Source organism: Neofelis nebulosa, chromosome 12 (genome assembly GCF_028018385.1).
Source record: "Neofelis nebulosa isolate mNeoNeb1 chromosome 12, mNeoNeb1.pri, whole genome shotgun sequence".
NCBI lineage: Eukaryota > Metazoa > Chordata > Mammalia > Carnivora > Felidae > Neofelis > Neofelis nebulosa.
The window spans coordinates 64,832,628-64,849,263 of record NC_080793.1 but is presented as its reverse complement, the minus strand read 5'-3'; the positions used below and the strand labels follow the sequence as shown (position 1 = coordinate 64,849,263).

At 45.8% G+C, this 16,636-nt stretch overlaps 2 protein-coding genes and 1 long non-coding RNA gene across 24 annotated transcripts in view; 1 reads left to right on the top strand and 2 right to left on the bottom strand.

The window, feature by feature from the left end:
* Nucleotides 1–2,749, top strand: part of HABP4 (hyaluronan binding protein 4) — a 42,069-nt gene extending 39,320 nt beyond the window's left edge. For 3 of the 6 annotated variants that reach the window (XM_058695470.1, XM_058695469.1, XM_058695473.1), the window contains exon 8: nucleotides 1,346–2,749. In XM_058695470.1, the coding sequence (XP_058551453.1) occupies nucleotides 1,346–1,374 (29 nt within the window). In that variant the 3' untranslated portion in view covers nucleotides 1,375–2,749. Of the gene's footprint in view, nucleotides 1–340; nucleotides 538–1,345 lie in introns of those variants that run through there. The other 3 variants (XM_058695471.1, XM_058695467.1, XM_058695468.1) reach the window with 1 other exon arrangement.
* Nucleotides 1–16,636, bottom strand: part of CDC14B (cell division cycle 14B) — a 130,670-nt gene that overhangs the window by 13,325 nt on the left and 100,709 nt on the right. For 7 of the 17 annotated variants that reach the window (XM_058695461.1, XM_058695464.1, XM_058695463.1 and 4 more), the window contains one exon: nucleotides 10,633–14,432. The exons of 1 other annotated variant lie outside the window; for it this stretch is intronic. Coding sequence is in view for 12 of the 16 variants with exons in the window: in XM_058695464.1 (XP_058551447.1) it covers nucleotides 14,396–14,432 (37 nt within the window). In the remaining 4 variants the exon portion in view is untranslated. 9 more of the 17 variants (XM_058695451.1, XM_058695449.1, XM_058695452.1 and 6 more) reach the window with 3 other exon arrangements.
* Nucleotides 4,330–9,191, bottom strand: LOC131491942 (uncharacterized). The gene is made up of 2 exons (XR_009251730.1): nucleotides 7,771–9,191; nucleotides 4,330–6,714 (listed from the first exon to the last, which is right to left on the bottom strand). It is a non-coding gene; the product is annotated as an uncharacterized LOC131491942 (long non-coding RNA).

Here is a 16,636-nt window from a genome sequence, read left to right as displayed (position 1 = left end):
TTCAGAACAGTGAGGTCAGCAGCATGGACATAGTTGGATACAGACCATTCAGTGGCCGTGGCCTCCATGGTCACCGGGCACATCCACTGCTGTAAATGCACTCTCAGAACCAGAGAAAACTCACTCGTCTGCATCAGACAAGTCCCCAGGCTTGGGATCCTATCAGATCACCTGACAGTTCCTAACTGTGATCCAATCATATGCCCTGTGCCCTTACGGTACTTTCAGGGTAGACAGAACCCTTCCAAGGCTTCAGGGCCTCCTTGTGACCTCCCCAAGCTCACCTTGTCACCTCAAACCATTCTTCCCTGCTCCTCAGCCAACACTGCTCTCCCTCTAGTTCTTCACACAAGCATGTTCCTGACCCCACGGAGCATTTGCACCTGGTGGTCCTTCTGCCCATTTGCCTGCTCACCTAGAATAGATCCTCTCACCTTGCTTCCTCAGAGAAGTCTTCTTTGGTCACATTTCCTTCCAGACCAGGTCAGAGTCCTTGAGCAAAGAATTTTTTCTTTGAAGCATTGTCTTCATTTGTAACTGTATTCTCACTGGTGTGATTGTTGATCAGTGTCTGTTGTCTGTACAGTGGATGGACACAAACCATGTCTGCTTTTGCTCATTATTGGTTTCCCCAGTGCCCAGCACAATTTAAGTGTATAGTAGGCACTTTGTAAATGTTTTATAGACAAATATATGCATACTGTTCTCTTCTAGCTCAGACCTGCCCTCAGGCCCCCACCTCTTCACCGTCAGGTTACCCTGTTTGAGGATCCATATTCCCTTTGCTCATTCACTGAGGCTTATCTCTGGAAGAACCTTTTCTTCTAGAAAACCTTACCTAATGGTGATGTGCATTCCACCTCCAAATAGCAGTGGGTGCCCCTCCTGTGGGCCATTCATAGGCCATCTGTTGCTGAAGTTACCAGGCTGTGACTTCCTCGGGGCATCTCCCCTGACCCCAGGGAACCCCAGGTCAGGCAGGAACTGCTTCTAATCAACCTTGTATCTCCATATAGTAAATATTCTAAATCATGTTTATTCGATGGTGGAGGTGCCAGATACAATAAGGGTCACTCGGTAAGGGTTTGTGGGAGGAAGGGAGGGAGGCAGGAACTGGTGGCCATTTTGCAGAGGGGACAAGAGCGAGTCTGAGAAGGGACCCTTCCGCACCCCCCCTCTCTGTGTCTCTTCCCACTGGGAGCCTGCCTCTCCCTACAGTGTTTGGGCCACACCCACTGTCAGCGCCCACCTGGTTGAGAGCAGGCATGTGTTTCTCAGAGGGCTCTGCCCAAGTGGCAATGGGTAAAGTGAATGTTGGTTTAAAAACTTTTCTTTTCTTCTTTAGACACAAGACGTTGCTCCCAACCCAGATGACCCTGAGGACTTTCCTGCTCTGGCCTGAGAGAGCCCTATTTCCCTAGCAAGCTACAACAGCATTGGCATACCTATGAAGAGACTTTTCTTGGTGTGGGGAAGAGTCAGACTCTAAGAACAATAGATGTTGCTTTTTCCCGTTTAGTGTGAATTCATTGCACTTTTTTGGCCTGGGGGCTGTGGGGTAGGGATTTCTCTAGACACAAGGCAGCAGTTCCAGTTGGGGGGGTGGGGGGTTTAGTCTGGCACTTTCCCAAGAAGGTGGAGAATGGTGATTATTTTTTTATTTAAATAATTCCAAATGAAGTTCAGAAATAATGTTTAAAATGTGTACATAGAGATTGTATTGAATCCTCCACAAAAACCTGGAGAGTAAAGATGTAAAATAGAATCTACAGAGACTACTTCATAAGGTGTATAGATTGGGAAGGCTGTGTGCTTTAGCATTAGAGCAAATACATGTAACACCGACCATTAATTGAAAGCAGTCACAGCCTAGTTTCCAGAGACTGACGAAGTAAAATACACCTGTACTTACTGTTTACTTGTGTTACAGTCTCCTGGAAGTTTTTGAGTTTTGGTTTTCATTTAACCGATAATTTTAAATAGCTGGTGGGCAGCCATTGGCTACCACTCTGTGACAGAGAATTAGGAAAAGTATTGTTTTTGGGTTTTTTTTAATGGTGATTTAAACTACCTCGTGGTTTCTGTGTGTATGTACACACGCATACACGCACGCTTAGTATAAATGTGCATATTTAGTGTTTGGGTGGTTTTCAGGATGAGTATTAAGCGTATGATTTTTAAAATCGTTATTTAACCCATTGATCAAGAGAAAGGGGGTCCAGGCAAAATAGTGTTATACCTTACCATCATATCCTTTTCTCCCCTAGAAACTAATATCTGAAATCAGTGCCCATGTACAGATGCCCTCTGTCCTTGCCTGGCAAGACTTGTAAATAGTATTTATTGAACACCGTGTGCAGTTTTTCTCACCCAGCCCATACACCAGTTCGAGTTCCTATTTCTTGCCTTTGGTGAACGTTTGGGGTTGGGGGCTACCTCAGAGTTTCAGTAACTCACCGAGTCCTGCCATGCCCAGCAGAGTGAGTCCTGCCAGAGCCTGAATTTGGCCAAGCATCCGGGGCAGGGACTGGGGCGGAGGCAGCTGTAAGCTGCGGGCAGCTGGGGGTGATGCTCTCTCCAATTGACTGCAGAAACTGAAAATAACCTTTGCCTGTTGTCACAGTTAATATGCTTCTGTTGGAATCTGAACTTGGTCCCAGGATCTGTGCTTTCCCCCGCTTTGCTATACTGTTTAAGATGGCTCTGAACTTGAACCCGAGTGTAAATAAAGGTTGGTATTCCCTCCTAACTGTGTACAGAAAGCTGAATCCTTTTGGTCACTCCCAGGTCAAGAGAAAAGAATGTGGAAAAAAGCCCAGTAGAAGGAATCGGCTGACCTCCCTGCCATATGACAGTTAAGGACATTTGCTGTGGGTGACTGTCCACCCTTGGTCTCTTACTACTAAATTAATATCTGAATACTAAGATATATTAACTGATTGTTTTATTTCCTCTCCCTGGAAAGGACACAGTGAGTGGGAGTGACCTGATGTAAGTCAAGTCTCAGGAGAGTGAATGTCACATTCAGCCATAATGATCAACTGGTACAGCATGAGGGTGTGTCTTTCCTCAGCAGGCTTGATGCTGTGACATGAAGTTACTCTGCCCACCTTGGCTCTGAAGATCGGCAAAACAGAGATCCCTTTCAAGAAAATTCCCTGATGTTGTAAATAGTGGCTGAAAAGCCCATAGCACTGGAATTAATACTGTATTTGCAAATACTGCATCCTTCTTAGATGTACTCAAGATTCCTGTGCCATGCCATAGGGAAAATCAAAGCAGGCAGGAGGCTTATGTTCGGATTTATACACAAGGCAAGGCCTTCCTGATCCAAGTTCCTCTTTTGAGGTGGGTGTAGTCCTGTTTCTAACAAGTAACAGTGAACAAATTGATCCCACAAAAGAAAACTAGTGTGTCAGTCCCCAAGACTCTTGGAAAGCAGACGTCAAACATGTTTGAATGCCAAGGTCAATGTGCCGGCCCCACTCTGGGGGGACAGCAGCTGAAGATGGCGGGGGGGGGGGGGGGGAGTAGTCCCAGGGCCTGGAGGTTGGGGGAGCCTCACAGAGAGGTGTCGCCCCTGAAGGAAGCAGTCTTGATTGGATGAAAACCTAAGCTGCTTATCTGACAAGGTCTGGGAAGAGGCAGACTCCCTACAGAGGCTACCGCCAGGGAAGCGCCTCAGGAAGGTTAAAATCATGCATTGGATGTTTTTAACATCTGGCCAGGCTACTTGAGAAGCTGTACATCTTTAGCCTAATGTTGCTGATAAGCATTTGATGTCTTCATTCCCATGCAAGGCAAGGCCCTCAGAGCCCAAGAGGCCGCAAGGGGGACCCGCACTTCTAGTGCTGGTCACTAGTTCAGGGCTTTTCCTCTCGGTTGGCTAGGTCCTCCGGGCCACCCCAGTGCAGGCACTGTTTTTCTTTTGAGACAGTACCATGTGGTGCTGGTTAAGTCCTATGGAGCTACTGGACCTGGGTCTCAAGCTGGGAAAGGTCAGCCCTCTTCTGAGCTATTCAGGAGCCACGCTGCTGACAGCAGGTGGGGCTTTCCTCCCCTCCACATGGCATCATGCAGCCAGATGAGCATAGTTTCACTGTGAGAGAAGACCTGCCCATTTCCTTTCACTGCTGCTGTGTCTCCGCCTCCACAAGGGTCACGGTTCATGCAAACAGCCACTCGGGATCTGCCCTCCTCTCCAGATCCTCCGACACTGGCCTGAGGTCAGTGCCCTCGACATGCCCCACACGTCTGAGGCTTTGCCTAGCTTTGTCCCAAAGGGGTCTGTATTTATGTGGTGAAGAAAATGAGGAAGGGAAAAAGGTATTTTAAAAACTTCTTTATTGTAGGGGCACCCAACTGACTCAGTCGGTAAAGCATGCGAATCTTGATCTCGGGGTTGTGAATTCGATGACCATGTTCAGTGTAGGATTACTTAAAAAAAAAAGTCTTAGAAAAAATATATATCGTAAAACAATATGGATACAAATGCAAATTTCCTTGTAACACCACCTAAGAAACTGATTTTCCCAGAAGCCTGTCCAGTGCCCATGCCAACCACAGCCTCCCCCTCCCCTGAAAGGAACCACTGTCCTTAGTCCCAAGGGTCATCCCTAACATTAAGGCTTTGCCCTTCATTTGGATGTCTTCTACATCTGCAGGCTCGCCCTCCCACCCTTGGTGCAGAAACTAGCAGCGTGAGGAGACGAGCAGTGGTGGAGTGGCTGCTGTGTGCGGTCTTGCAACTGTCTCATGCTTTCCAGTCAGGGAACGGGAAGGACAGTCTTCTTGGTCCTCTTAGTCCCTAGCTGGCGCCTGATGAGGAGATAAGGCAGAAACAAGATCCAGCCCTCTAGCCCAGTGTTCCTTCCACACTCCCAAAATTACCACTTCGATTACTAGTCCCCAGGGTAAAGCTGCTAGGAGAGGGGCAAAGGCCAGAGGACACAGGTTCCTCTGCAGGGGATGAAGGAAGCCACAATGAGTACCTGCTGTGTGCTCAGGGGCAAGTAACATGGTGACCACACACAGCAGTGGCATGAGTCCCTCTTGAACACATTCTCCTGAAAACACGATGGGATTACAAGTGTTCTTAGAGGGGCACCTAGGTGGCTCAGTCGGTTAAGCCTCGGACTTCGGCTTAGGGCATGATCTCACAGTTTGTGGGTTTGAGCCCCGCGTCGGACTCCGTGCTGACCGCTCTGAGCCTGAAGCCTGCTTCGGATTCTCTTTCTCTCTCTGCCCCTCCCCCGCTCACTCTCTCAAAATAAACATTAAAAAAAAGTGTTCTTAGCTTTATTATTAGATCTCCTGCACAGGTGGAGATGGCATGACTTGAGAGGCCACGAGATTAGGTTCAAGGTCACCAGTGAGGCACTGGTGGAAATGAACAGAAGTTTGGCTCTCCCGGGGGCTTCATGGAGCCTACAGGGTCCAGCAGCTGCTTATGCCTCTCCTAGGCCCAAGCTGCTCCCTGCCTGTCTCCCGAATGCTCTGGAAAGCCTTTTCCTCAGCCACAACGCTGCTTGTGACTCAAGGTGATGGAATTTCCCCAACCAAGCCACAATGCCTTCTAAGCATTGTTACTTTGCAGAAATGTGGCCTGATTTCAGAGCACAGAGTCATCTGTAAGTGGGAATGCCTGTCAGGTGAGAATGGAGTGGTGTCAAGGCGCACATCAGTCTCCAGGGCTCAATGAGGGTAGAGAGAACTTTCCTTGAGAACAGCCACCCCACCAGGGGCACTGAGAACACCTCCACCTCATGGGTGCACTGCTCAACCCAGGGGAGCTCACCCACATGGATACACCCGCACGGCCATGTTAGTGGCCCTGGCCTGCATTTCACCTGTCTAGATACTGGGAGCATCCGAGCAACAGGGAGGAAAACTCAAGTATCAAAGTAAGTCCTACATTCTCAGCCATGCAAAATGACCACCACCTGCGTGTTTGGCGGTGAGGGAAAATGAGGGGAGAGCAAGCACGGTGGCTGGAAGAGTTTTCAGTAAGAGGGAAAAAGCAAGGTGGGTAGAAAGGAAGCAAGAGAAATGTGGAGGCTGCATAGCCTAACACGAGAAGTGGGGATCCCTACCCTGACTGCATCCCAGCCCAGGAACCTGTGACCAGAGCAGAAAGACAGCGCTCAGGGATTTTAACCAAGGATCTGTAGATGCCCAGAGCAGGGCCTTGGAATGACTGGTGAACGGGCTCTGAAGCAGGACACCTGAGGGGGCGCCCTTCTCACTGCATCTGTATGAGCAGCGCCCCTGGAGTTGAATGCTGCACAGCCGGGGAGGCCACAGAGGGCCTGCCCATGAACTCTTCAAGAGTTTTGCATTAACTTTTCTGGGGACACAGACCAGCTTCCACCAAGTCAGTCACAGGGGCCCCTAATGTAAGAAAGCAAGGAACGCTACTTACTGGGGATCTGCCACCAGAGAGGAGCCATCCCAGTCACTCCTCCAGGCCACCTACTGGTAGGCCCAGCTCTAGCCTCAGGCTGAACCCTCAATACCCAGTGGATAGAAGACACACTTGCTGAGGCTGAGGCACACGCTTGAGGAAACAGGCTTAAATTGCACCTGGAGAGACTTTCTGTTGGTGAGCATTGTGCTGTCCAGGAGAGATCTTCTTGGGAGGCCTAGTCTTTGCGGATCCCAAGCCAGATTAAAAGCCGGTCTAGAAAGGTTACAGCTCGAGACGGCCAACTATCACTGCAAAAGGGAGAAGATAGAACGAGTTGTATTTATGACACCAGAACCTTAGGGAGTCACTGGGTGTGACAAGGACTAGTTTAATATGGCAGCTAGAGAAAAGACTCCACGGTGCACACTGTAAACTCCTTAGTTAACTGCAAGGCAAATCTGGGGTTGGCCACAGCAGAATCACCCTGAACATGAGTGCTCCAGGGTGCTGGAATCAGGCCCCTGCTCTGTCCACTCCTGTTTAAGAACCTGTCAGCCACTGGCCTGCCTACAGAGCTCCCATGTGTCATCTAGCTCTGTCACAACAGACCCCTCACTCTCAAGGATGGAGACCTCTCCGTGGCTGCCACATGGCAGGAGATATGCTAGGCTCAGGCAGGAAGGCAGTTCGCTCACTGTCTCAGAGCCCCCGGCCCCAGTCTCACAAATACTCATGAACCCCATTCCTGAGGGCCAAGCCCCCTCTGCTGCCCCCTTCATGAGTGAAACCTTTCCTCCAGCCCCTTCTTTTGCCCTCTGGGGTTTGCACCAGAGCAGAACAGGGCAGGGGGACAATATTCACTTCAGCAAGGTCCTAAGAGCAACTGTTTCTGTTTCCATGACATTGCCCAATGAAGCTGTATTTGAAGCTGATCAGCAGTTCCCAACGGGTGGGGGGGGGGGGGGGCGGTGGGCAGCACTGCCTCCTGAAGGGGGCTGACAATGTGCGGGGGTGTCTGGACTATCCAATGGCTGAGAATATGACTGGTATTTAGTGGGTGGGGATGCCAGACTGGCTACATTGTCTGGAGAGTCCCACGCAAGGAAGAACTGTCCCGCCTGAAAAGTCATCTTGTTTTACATGAAGAAACACACCCATGATGAGAAACACACCCATTGTCTTTATCCAAGTAAAACAATGCACAAACCATACCACCTCCTGTACTCTTTCTTTTCCCACCCAAAGCCTCTCCCTGTTTAGAAACGTGACATTTGGTAGTATAAGAATTCGAGGGACCAAGGCCAGTCCCTGGGGGTGGCCAGCCCACGTGGCCTCTGGTCATGCTGGGTGAGAAGCCTCCTTACCTGGGAATTTCAGTGTGGATGGAGCACCTGTCATCCAGAAACATGTCAAAGCCATGCAGACTTGCTAGCAAAGAGACGAGACACAGTTAGAGGCAAGGCCAGGCAGTGTGGGAGGATCTCCGTTCCTACACGGGCTGGGCCAGCACCCCCAGTGAAGAAGCCAGAATGTCTGGAGATGCACTTGGATGGGTTTTGCCCAGAGTCCATTTTGTTCTCCCAAAAAACTGAGAAAACCAGACTGTGATAGGTACATATTATGCCAACTACTTAGAAGACAAAAGACCCCAAATCTAAATAATGGGGCAGCTAAGAGTTAGGACCAGATATGGCAGCGGGTAATGGTGACCCATGACCTAATAGCACTAAGGCCAGTGTCCTACTATTAATTAGCCATCTCAGCCATGCCCCGACAGCTGATGCTAAGGGGACTGTCCACTGTCACAGACCATTTCAGAGCATTAAGACAGTATTTTTTTTTTATTATTAAACACAACATATGTATGACTCTTTGTATGTGTCAAGCACTTGTTCTAATGAACAAATATTAACCAAGTTAATAATTAATCCTCATCTGTCTCCCTGGCTAACAAGCAGCAAAGGTTTGCACGCAGCCTAGGTCCAGAATCCATGCTTTGAACAATTATAATAAGCTGCTTTTTGACACAGCATATACCAACAAAAGCTTTAAATTTTTGCACATCCTTGACCCAGGAGACATGCCTTTTGTAAGAATTTCTCCTAAGGAGATAACCAGCACCAACCAGGAAGAATCCACACAGGAGAATGTTTAATCAATCTGTACTAGTGAAAGGCCAGAAACTACCCACGGGGGCAAGCATGAGGAGAGACCATGCCGAAGTCTTGGCAACCTAGAGAAGGTGAGTATTATGTTCATGGAGAATTCTTGCCACCACCCTGCCTTCCCAAGCACAAGTGTGCTCAGACGCATGGGAGGAAATGGGAGCAGTGGATGGATGGGACGCCTCCACTGTCCTAGGGCCCAGGCTAAGGCACACTCACCTCCCTTGATCTTTTAATTCCAACGCTACGCATTTAGCAGTCCGATTTTACAGATAAACAAAGTAAGGGGCAGGAGGCAGGAAAAGGATGCCTGAGACCACAGCATGAGCGGCAGAGCTCATTTCAGAGCACACACTGGCTGCTCTTTCCACATTGACTTGCTAACTCCATACACTCCGGGGCCTCATGAAGGGGCCTTTCTACTTAACTCTACCCCCACCCTAGGTCATTTACCTAATTATGTACAGAAAATTACCTTAAATGTAGGAAAAAACTAATTTATTGAAAGCTATGTACCAGCATGTTTTAAATGCTTTGCATGGATTACCTCATTTAATTATCCCACTAACTGTTAAGATAGGAATCCCTTTCCTTCCCATTTTACTTAAGAAACAGAAGCAGTGGGGCGCCTGGGTGGCGCAGTCGGTTAAGCGTCCGACTTCAGCCAGGTCACGATCTCGCGGTCCGTGAGTTCGAGCCCCGCGTCAGGCTCTGGGCTGATGGCTCAGAGCCTGGAGCCTGTTTCCGATTCTGTGTCTCCCTCTCTCTGGCCCTCCCCCATTCATGCTATGTCTCTCTCTGTCCCAAAAATAAAAATAAAAAAAAAAAAAAAAAAAAAAAAAAACAGAAGCAGAGGGGTTTAGCAAATTGTGTGTGTGGTAGGTGGCACCAAATGGCATTGTCGACAACAGAGAGGGAGCATCTACAGGGCCAGGGTCTCCATGGCTCATCACCCACACTGCACAGCCCTGCAAGACGGAACTTGGGGTTTCATTCCGAGTCTTCCAAGTGTTAGGCCCTTGCCATGCCTACCCCCTTCACAGCACTTACATACTTTGGGCAGCTTCGCAGATGCCAATCAACTGAACTTCACTGCTCAGCAGGAGGGTGCATGACCTGGAGGGGCAGGTAGCCGCTGCAGCTTTCAACAACAGGGGACGGAGCTTGCGAATCACACTCTGGGGGTAGCAGTGCCTGCTAGAAGTCTGGATGGGGCATGAGTGTGGGGGTCCCTGTGGTTTGTACTTTGAAAACCTGGATCCGAGCACAAGTGAGCTGAGTTCCTTTGGGAATGGGCCAGCATTCCTAACAGAGCAAGCTCCTACATCCCAGACATCCTCTGAGTGGTGGTGTGGGCATTAGGTCTTCAGGATCCAGGCCAGCACGAGACGGTCAGAGGGGAGGCAGGCAGACGGCACTATGATGGCATCCAGAGTTGGACATCAGAATGTAGGTGCCTGAGCAATGGTCCTGCCCCTCGCTTAGCTCTTTACTCCTGACCTTGGCAGGTAATGTAAGGGCCTGATTTATGTGTCTTATCCTCAGTAATTTCCACAAAGTCAAACCTTGGCATAATTTGAGTTGGTGTTGGGTGTGTACAGAATGACTTCATTAACAGGAGCCCTCACGCACCATCTTATCTTGGGGAAGGTGTTATGGACTGAACTGTATACCTCCACCCCCAAATTTTTAAGCTGAAGCCCTAATGCCTAATACCTCAGAACGTGACTATATTTGGAGACAGGGCCTTTTAAGAAGTAATTAAAATGAGACCATGAGGATGGACCCTACTCCAATCTGACTGGCGTCATAAGGAAAAGAGGACAGACAGGACACCAGGGATTATAGTGCACAGAGAAAAGCCCAAGGCCAGCGGCATCAGAAGAAATAAACTCTGCCAACACTTTGATCTTGGGTCTCCAGCCTCAGCACTGAGAGGAAATAAATTTCTGTTGTTTCAGCCCCCAGGGTAGTAAACTAATACAGTGGTTATATCCACTTTATATTCTGACCATTGCCTACTACAATTCAGAATGGTAAGTGAATACAGTAAACTGGAAGGCTGTTTGGTTAACACTTTTAATTATATGATTATAATTATACAATTTCACTATTCAGTATTTCGTATAAAACCAGTTACAATACACAAGATTTTCAAACTCGACAATACGTATCAAACTACATAGATATGCAAAGTTTACACGCCATTATGAAGCTTTATCTTAAAAATACCTTCAGGAAAATAAACATTCATTCAACCAGTTCTCTTGGCTTTATAAAATATGATTAGAAATATACATTTTAATAAAAAAATCAAGACAATGACTGACCAAATACTGATTAATCAGTTACATTTTAAAACTTTTTAATAATCTGTACATGAGTGCAGGTTAGATAAAAGTCTGCAAATTATTAATATAAAACTGCAGTACTATAATCAGATGAACATACCTGCTGACAGTTATTCTACTGGGCAGTTAAGGAGGTAATTTCTTACACAGTATAGGTGAATTGTCCAGTCTTTTAAATATATCTGTAGTATTTCCACTTAGGAACATGAGGAATACTCAGATTTAGGAGAAATGGAAGAGCAGCAGCTAGCCTTACCAGGACAGTTTTAGCGGGAGATAGCTATTAAAGAATCAAAATATGCTTTTAAAGTTGTTTTTCATGAGCACTGCTTTCCAAGATGCAATTACTTTAAAAAATGTATGAAGAGGAACAGTTAAGCTACTTTTAGAACAAACATCAAAAGAGCGCATTGCTCATTTGTCATGAATGGTGGTGATTCAAGCAAAGGGAAGCTTCCAGAAGCTCTTGGCACAACACCACCCAGAAGGCCTGATGGTCCGCAGGGCACACAGAACTGGCCATCGGGCTCCAAGGGCAAACATATTCGCCTCACAAGCACTCTTGGGAACTCCTCTAAAAATTGTCTTGGCCCAAGAAAAGAGGTAGGAATGAATGACCCCTGTGAGAGGGCAGGAGGGCAGAGAAGAAAGCAGGTGGGTGACAGGCAAACGGGGCCAGGCCGAGAGCAGAAAGATGCTGGAGACTAGCAGAGCAGCATGCCGCCCAGACGCGGCTATGTGGACAAGGCAGGCTACGTGTTTCAGTGAGGCACTGCTCAGGATTAACCCCTCTTTACAGACAGCTCAGAGAGATTTCTAGTTTTTCTTTAGCATTACAAAAGAGAAGTCTGTCTATACTTCTAGGTACCCAGTTTTGCAGACACCCTTCCTTTGGACTGTCTTGGACTTTGGACATGAGTCCCCAAAAAGCTTCAAGGACACCTAAAAATATGCATTTCTAATTCTAATTTCAAAGAAACGGTCTTGCTGTACTTTCAGATCTATTTAAGGCTCTTAAGTTTAAAGGAATCTCTCCATCTGACGTGCCCTATTTCATATTCCATAGCAACAGGGTCTTTCTATGACAAGGACTTGAAGTTAGAATCTCAGGAGATTCTGGGTGTGTTGAAGTTTCCATTGGGGGAAAAAAAAAGTCCACTCTTATTCATAGCAGAAAGAACTTTCCATCAGACCCAGAGACTTCCTGGATTCTAGAAATGCCCTCCAGTACATTTAATAATAGTGTGCTATGAAATCCACCGGAAGCACTACCCTAAGTCCTTGCTGTGTTCCAAGGACTGCTCCTTTATCAAATCACAGTTTCCTGGGACTCACTTTAGTGAGCCTGTTAAATAACAAGATTTTTTAGAAAGAGCCACAGTGATAGCAATTCTAGCTGGAAGCTTGAGCAGCTGACACAAAAAGGCAATTTGTAAAATAAAAAGTACTGTGGTTAACACTGAAGCCCAGATTTTTACACTCTTGGCCAAGACATCAAATGGCTTATTCACTGGGAGGGAGACGGCACATTTAACTTGTTTTGATGTAATAAACAGCCAAACCAGGAAAAGTTCTGATGGAAGTTTGATTTTCATAACTACCTGGATTATTTATGCAGGAAATGGCCTTCAAAGATGTCAAGGGAAGAAGAATTGCCCTGAGAATTCAATGTTTTATGCAAGGGCATAGTCTGAATATTATTGTCTCCTAGCACGAGACATCTAATGGAATGTTTCTCCTCCCACCCAGAGCTTAGTGAAGAGAGGTCTTCCCATCAGGTAAGTGGGTCTTTGTGTCTATTCACTTCCAGGGATAGAAAACCACTTTTTTTTCTGAGATCTAGTCCCCAGCATTTAAAAGCTGGCATGACACACCCCCATACTACCTGACAGGGAAGAGCCACCTGTTTGACCAAGATGATGGCACCATCTCCCCTCGAAGCCAGTCAATCTTATAATTTACTCCAAGAGAGTAAATATCGAAATGGAGCCACGGCCTTCCAGTAACTTTTTGCATTAACAGAGTAAAATCTGTTTATTCCAATCACTTCTTACTCCTCATAGTTTTGTTAAAAAGGTGGCTTTTTAACAAAAGGAATTGCTTACTCGCCTGATTCATTCATCTTGTAAGGTGAAGGCATTTGCCTTCTGTTGCCTTTCCATATTGTATCTCCTGCTCTCCATTCTAGGATAGGCAAAAATTGGTTAACAATAACTAAAACCATTCACTTCTTATTATGGAGGTAACCAAGGTGACTGCAAAATATTCTTTTATTTTGGGCCCCCGTTTTTTGTTTTAGCAGCAAATAAATTGTTTTTGTGATTGCTTTATATCACAGACTCTGCTGTGTTTCTGGAGGGTGGAGGGGCGAAGGCACACTGAAAAGAGTTAGTTGTATTCCCCAACCAAAGGCAACAGTGAGTCTCTTATTTACAAACAACTGAAATCCAGATGCTAGTAACTGTCACTGAAATCAAAGGGTGTGTGAATGGCCTTAGGCTGATCACATAAAAAAAGAAACCCACAATGTTACAGAGAAAGACCTGAATAAAGCAGTACTTTTTTTTTTTAGCCATCGTTATTTGGGATGGCTGTTTCCAAGGGAAAACACCAACAGTGTTTTTTTTAATCATGCGTGGAAGGAAACAGGATTTTAATTTGTATGTATGACTGGGCAACCAAATCGTGGGCAGCCTTGGCATTCTCCAGTCCCTCAATGACATAAAGAGGAATGACTTACAACAATCTTCCGACTCTGAAGGCAGCGTCCCCTCCTGAGTCTTCTAAAGCTACCACTCATGTTCTCTTGCAAATTCGGCTGCCAAAGTACCACTTTGTATCACAACATCCAACAGTCCTCAAACACGGTTTTCACAGATTCTTGTTAATAAAGCACTCTTTGGTGGAAGACAAGCAGCTTGGGTACTTAACAGAGTTACCATTACAACAATATTACAAGTATTAAAGTGAAGATGTTTAAACCAAATAGTATCAAATTACAGAAAGTACCATTTCAGTAATGCCTGTTTTCTCTTTATAAATTTTGACACAGGGTGAACAGAAAATAAATACATAAAAAACCTCCATCAGATCCTCGCTTCTTCTGAAGGCCAGCAGCTAAAATGATTGCCATCACAGGGACACACGTGCACCACACAGACTAGTCAGCTCTCCTGACAACAGAGGGCTTTGATATTTACACCTGAGACTAAATTTACAATAGCTTTTTTTGTCGTTAAACTTGAGATGTTTCTACAAAAGGAGAGCTGGGCCTCCTTCAAGTCACTGCTTGTGCCCAAACTCATGTAGTTATTTTAAACTCCAGTGGACATTGTCTTCATTGAATAAACTTCTTAGGTGGAAAGCGGCTAAGGCTTTTGCAATTTTGTTTTGTTTCCAAATACATTGTGCTAAGTTCTGCTGTAGGTTTCTGTTCCTAGAGTCTTCCTTCAGTTCTGGTCACAGGTTTTTACTTAACGCAAGACTGTTTTAGTCCTTGAAATGGAGGGACTACAGGGGGAGAAAAAAAAGGATTTTACCATGAAGGTTTCCAAGTGTCCCGTATGTAGTTACCAAAGACAAGGAAGGCAACATAATAAAAGTAGTGACATGCTAAGAAGTATACACTTTGTATAATTCTTTAATGACAAGTATTTTGGAAAAGACAGTACAATATCAACCATAAAGTAAAGACAAATGGGAGAGAAAGGCAGAGCAGAAAAAGGTTCAGTTCTGCAAAAAATAAAAAAACAATAAAAACAAAGAAAAAAAGAAGGGCGGGCAGAAGCAGCAGAGCAATGAGAGTACCATAATGCCATTAAGGGCATTTGTTGCAAAGCATTCCTTTTCCTTCTTTCCCTCTGAGGAACCAGGCTGTGGGAAAAGCGGAAAGAACGAAAAGATAAAGAAGTGTTACTTGATTATTTCCAAAGCCAGAATTCGGTCACAGAAAAAGCTCTGGCACCTCAAGCAGTTTCCAGTTCAGCAGCACGGAGGGCACCCGCTCCCAGCCAGCCTCAGACTACGCTGCAGGTGGGGCGCATCTTGACGGATTCTCCTCTTATTTCCCTTCTCTCCTACCCCGGTTTATTATGTAAACTTTCAACTAACCAGCAGCTTTTAGAGAAGAACTTGAGCAAAAGGAAAGAGTCAGAGAAGCCAATTCCAGTCTGGAGGTGCCCCTCACTGGATGATGAGGCCACTTTATCAAAGTAGCTCATCTGAATCGATGACTTAGTTTTTGGAGACCCCAACAGAGTACTGAGTATAACGGTCCAGGTTAACTGGTACAGCCAAGTGGGAAAATGTCTGGAATTTGAAAGGGAAATTAGTATTTTAGATGAGCAGAGGTAACCAGCATTCTTTTTTAAAAAGATATCTCAGGATATTTAGAGACAACATCCTGGGGCTTCTAGATGAATGGATTTTCAGAGATAATGGCAATAACTGAAAATTAAAGCCCAGAGGTGGTGGAATGGGTACTGAGATCTGAGACTGTAAACGGACAAGAAGCAGTGACAGGTGGGATAATGACAAAAGTCACAATTGAGAAAACTTGAAAAAGCCAAGAAGTCCTAAATGTAGCTATTTCCAACTGAAGGGCTCGTGAAGACATGTTTTTCAGAGGCCTGAGCATTTATCTTCCCCCATGTGAATAATCAGGTGCAAAATACCCCAAAAGTCATAAATATTAGGTTGGTTTGACAGATGGAGCAGAAGGTGATGGTTCCAAATGATCCAATTTAGAATTAAACAAAATAAATAATTTGTCCATGACGAGTTTCTCAGAAAATGAAGTTATAATTTAAAAAAAGAAAGAAAAGATTCCTCCAAAGAAATACCATAAGCTTACAGAAACATGTACTGGATGGTAAGTTGTGTGAAGACACAAACCGAATTGAATGTTATCAAATGAGATGGCTGGAGGTCCTCAATCAGATGCAGAGTGATGAAATTTTCAAGACTCTAAGAGAGCTCATCAGAGACTAGAAAACAGTCCAATTCCTTACTGGATTTAATAATTCTTAAAAGAGAAACATGAGAATGCATTTACAGATCTAACAGGAAGTGGGAGAGGGAGAAGATTTACTTCTTCAGACTTGAGAAAAGGGATGAGGAAGGTGCCACAGAGATGCCTCTCAGCCCCAAGGGTCAGTGTACTCCATCCACCACCAGATACTCCAGTGCTCTGGGCCTGAACCGCACAACTCTTTCAGAGCAGAGCTTGACACCCGCTGGGTAGGTTTATGTGTGGCTCACGTTCAAGGGATACAGGAGGGAATGATCATCTACCAAGAAAGAAACCTGGTGGCATTTCTTCCCAGCAACAAAGATTTATGACAACACATATTTTTTCAGCCTCCAAATAATTGCATTTTCAATGTGTTTGTGGAAAAGGCCTCCCAAGTTGTAGAGCCTCTCAGTAAACTGTCAAAAATCAGAAAGCCAAATCAGTGCAAAGTGAGTTTAGGTGAGGTCTCATCCTGGAAGCCTCTAAGAAGAAAATAGAACATGGGAATGAAAGGTCAGGTTCCTACGGCAGAACAGATGATGTGAGAACACCAACCTGCAAAGAGAAGGCCTCACAGGTGGGGGTAACAGGAGACTGGCAACCCTTGTGCCTCCTAGGTATTTATTTTATACTGAGAAGTATACGGTATCATCTCCTTGTACTGCTGTCTAAAGCAAAGTTTTCTATTCAATACTTTATAATT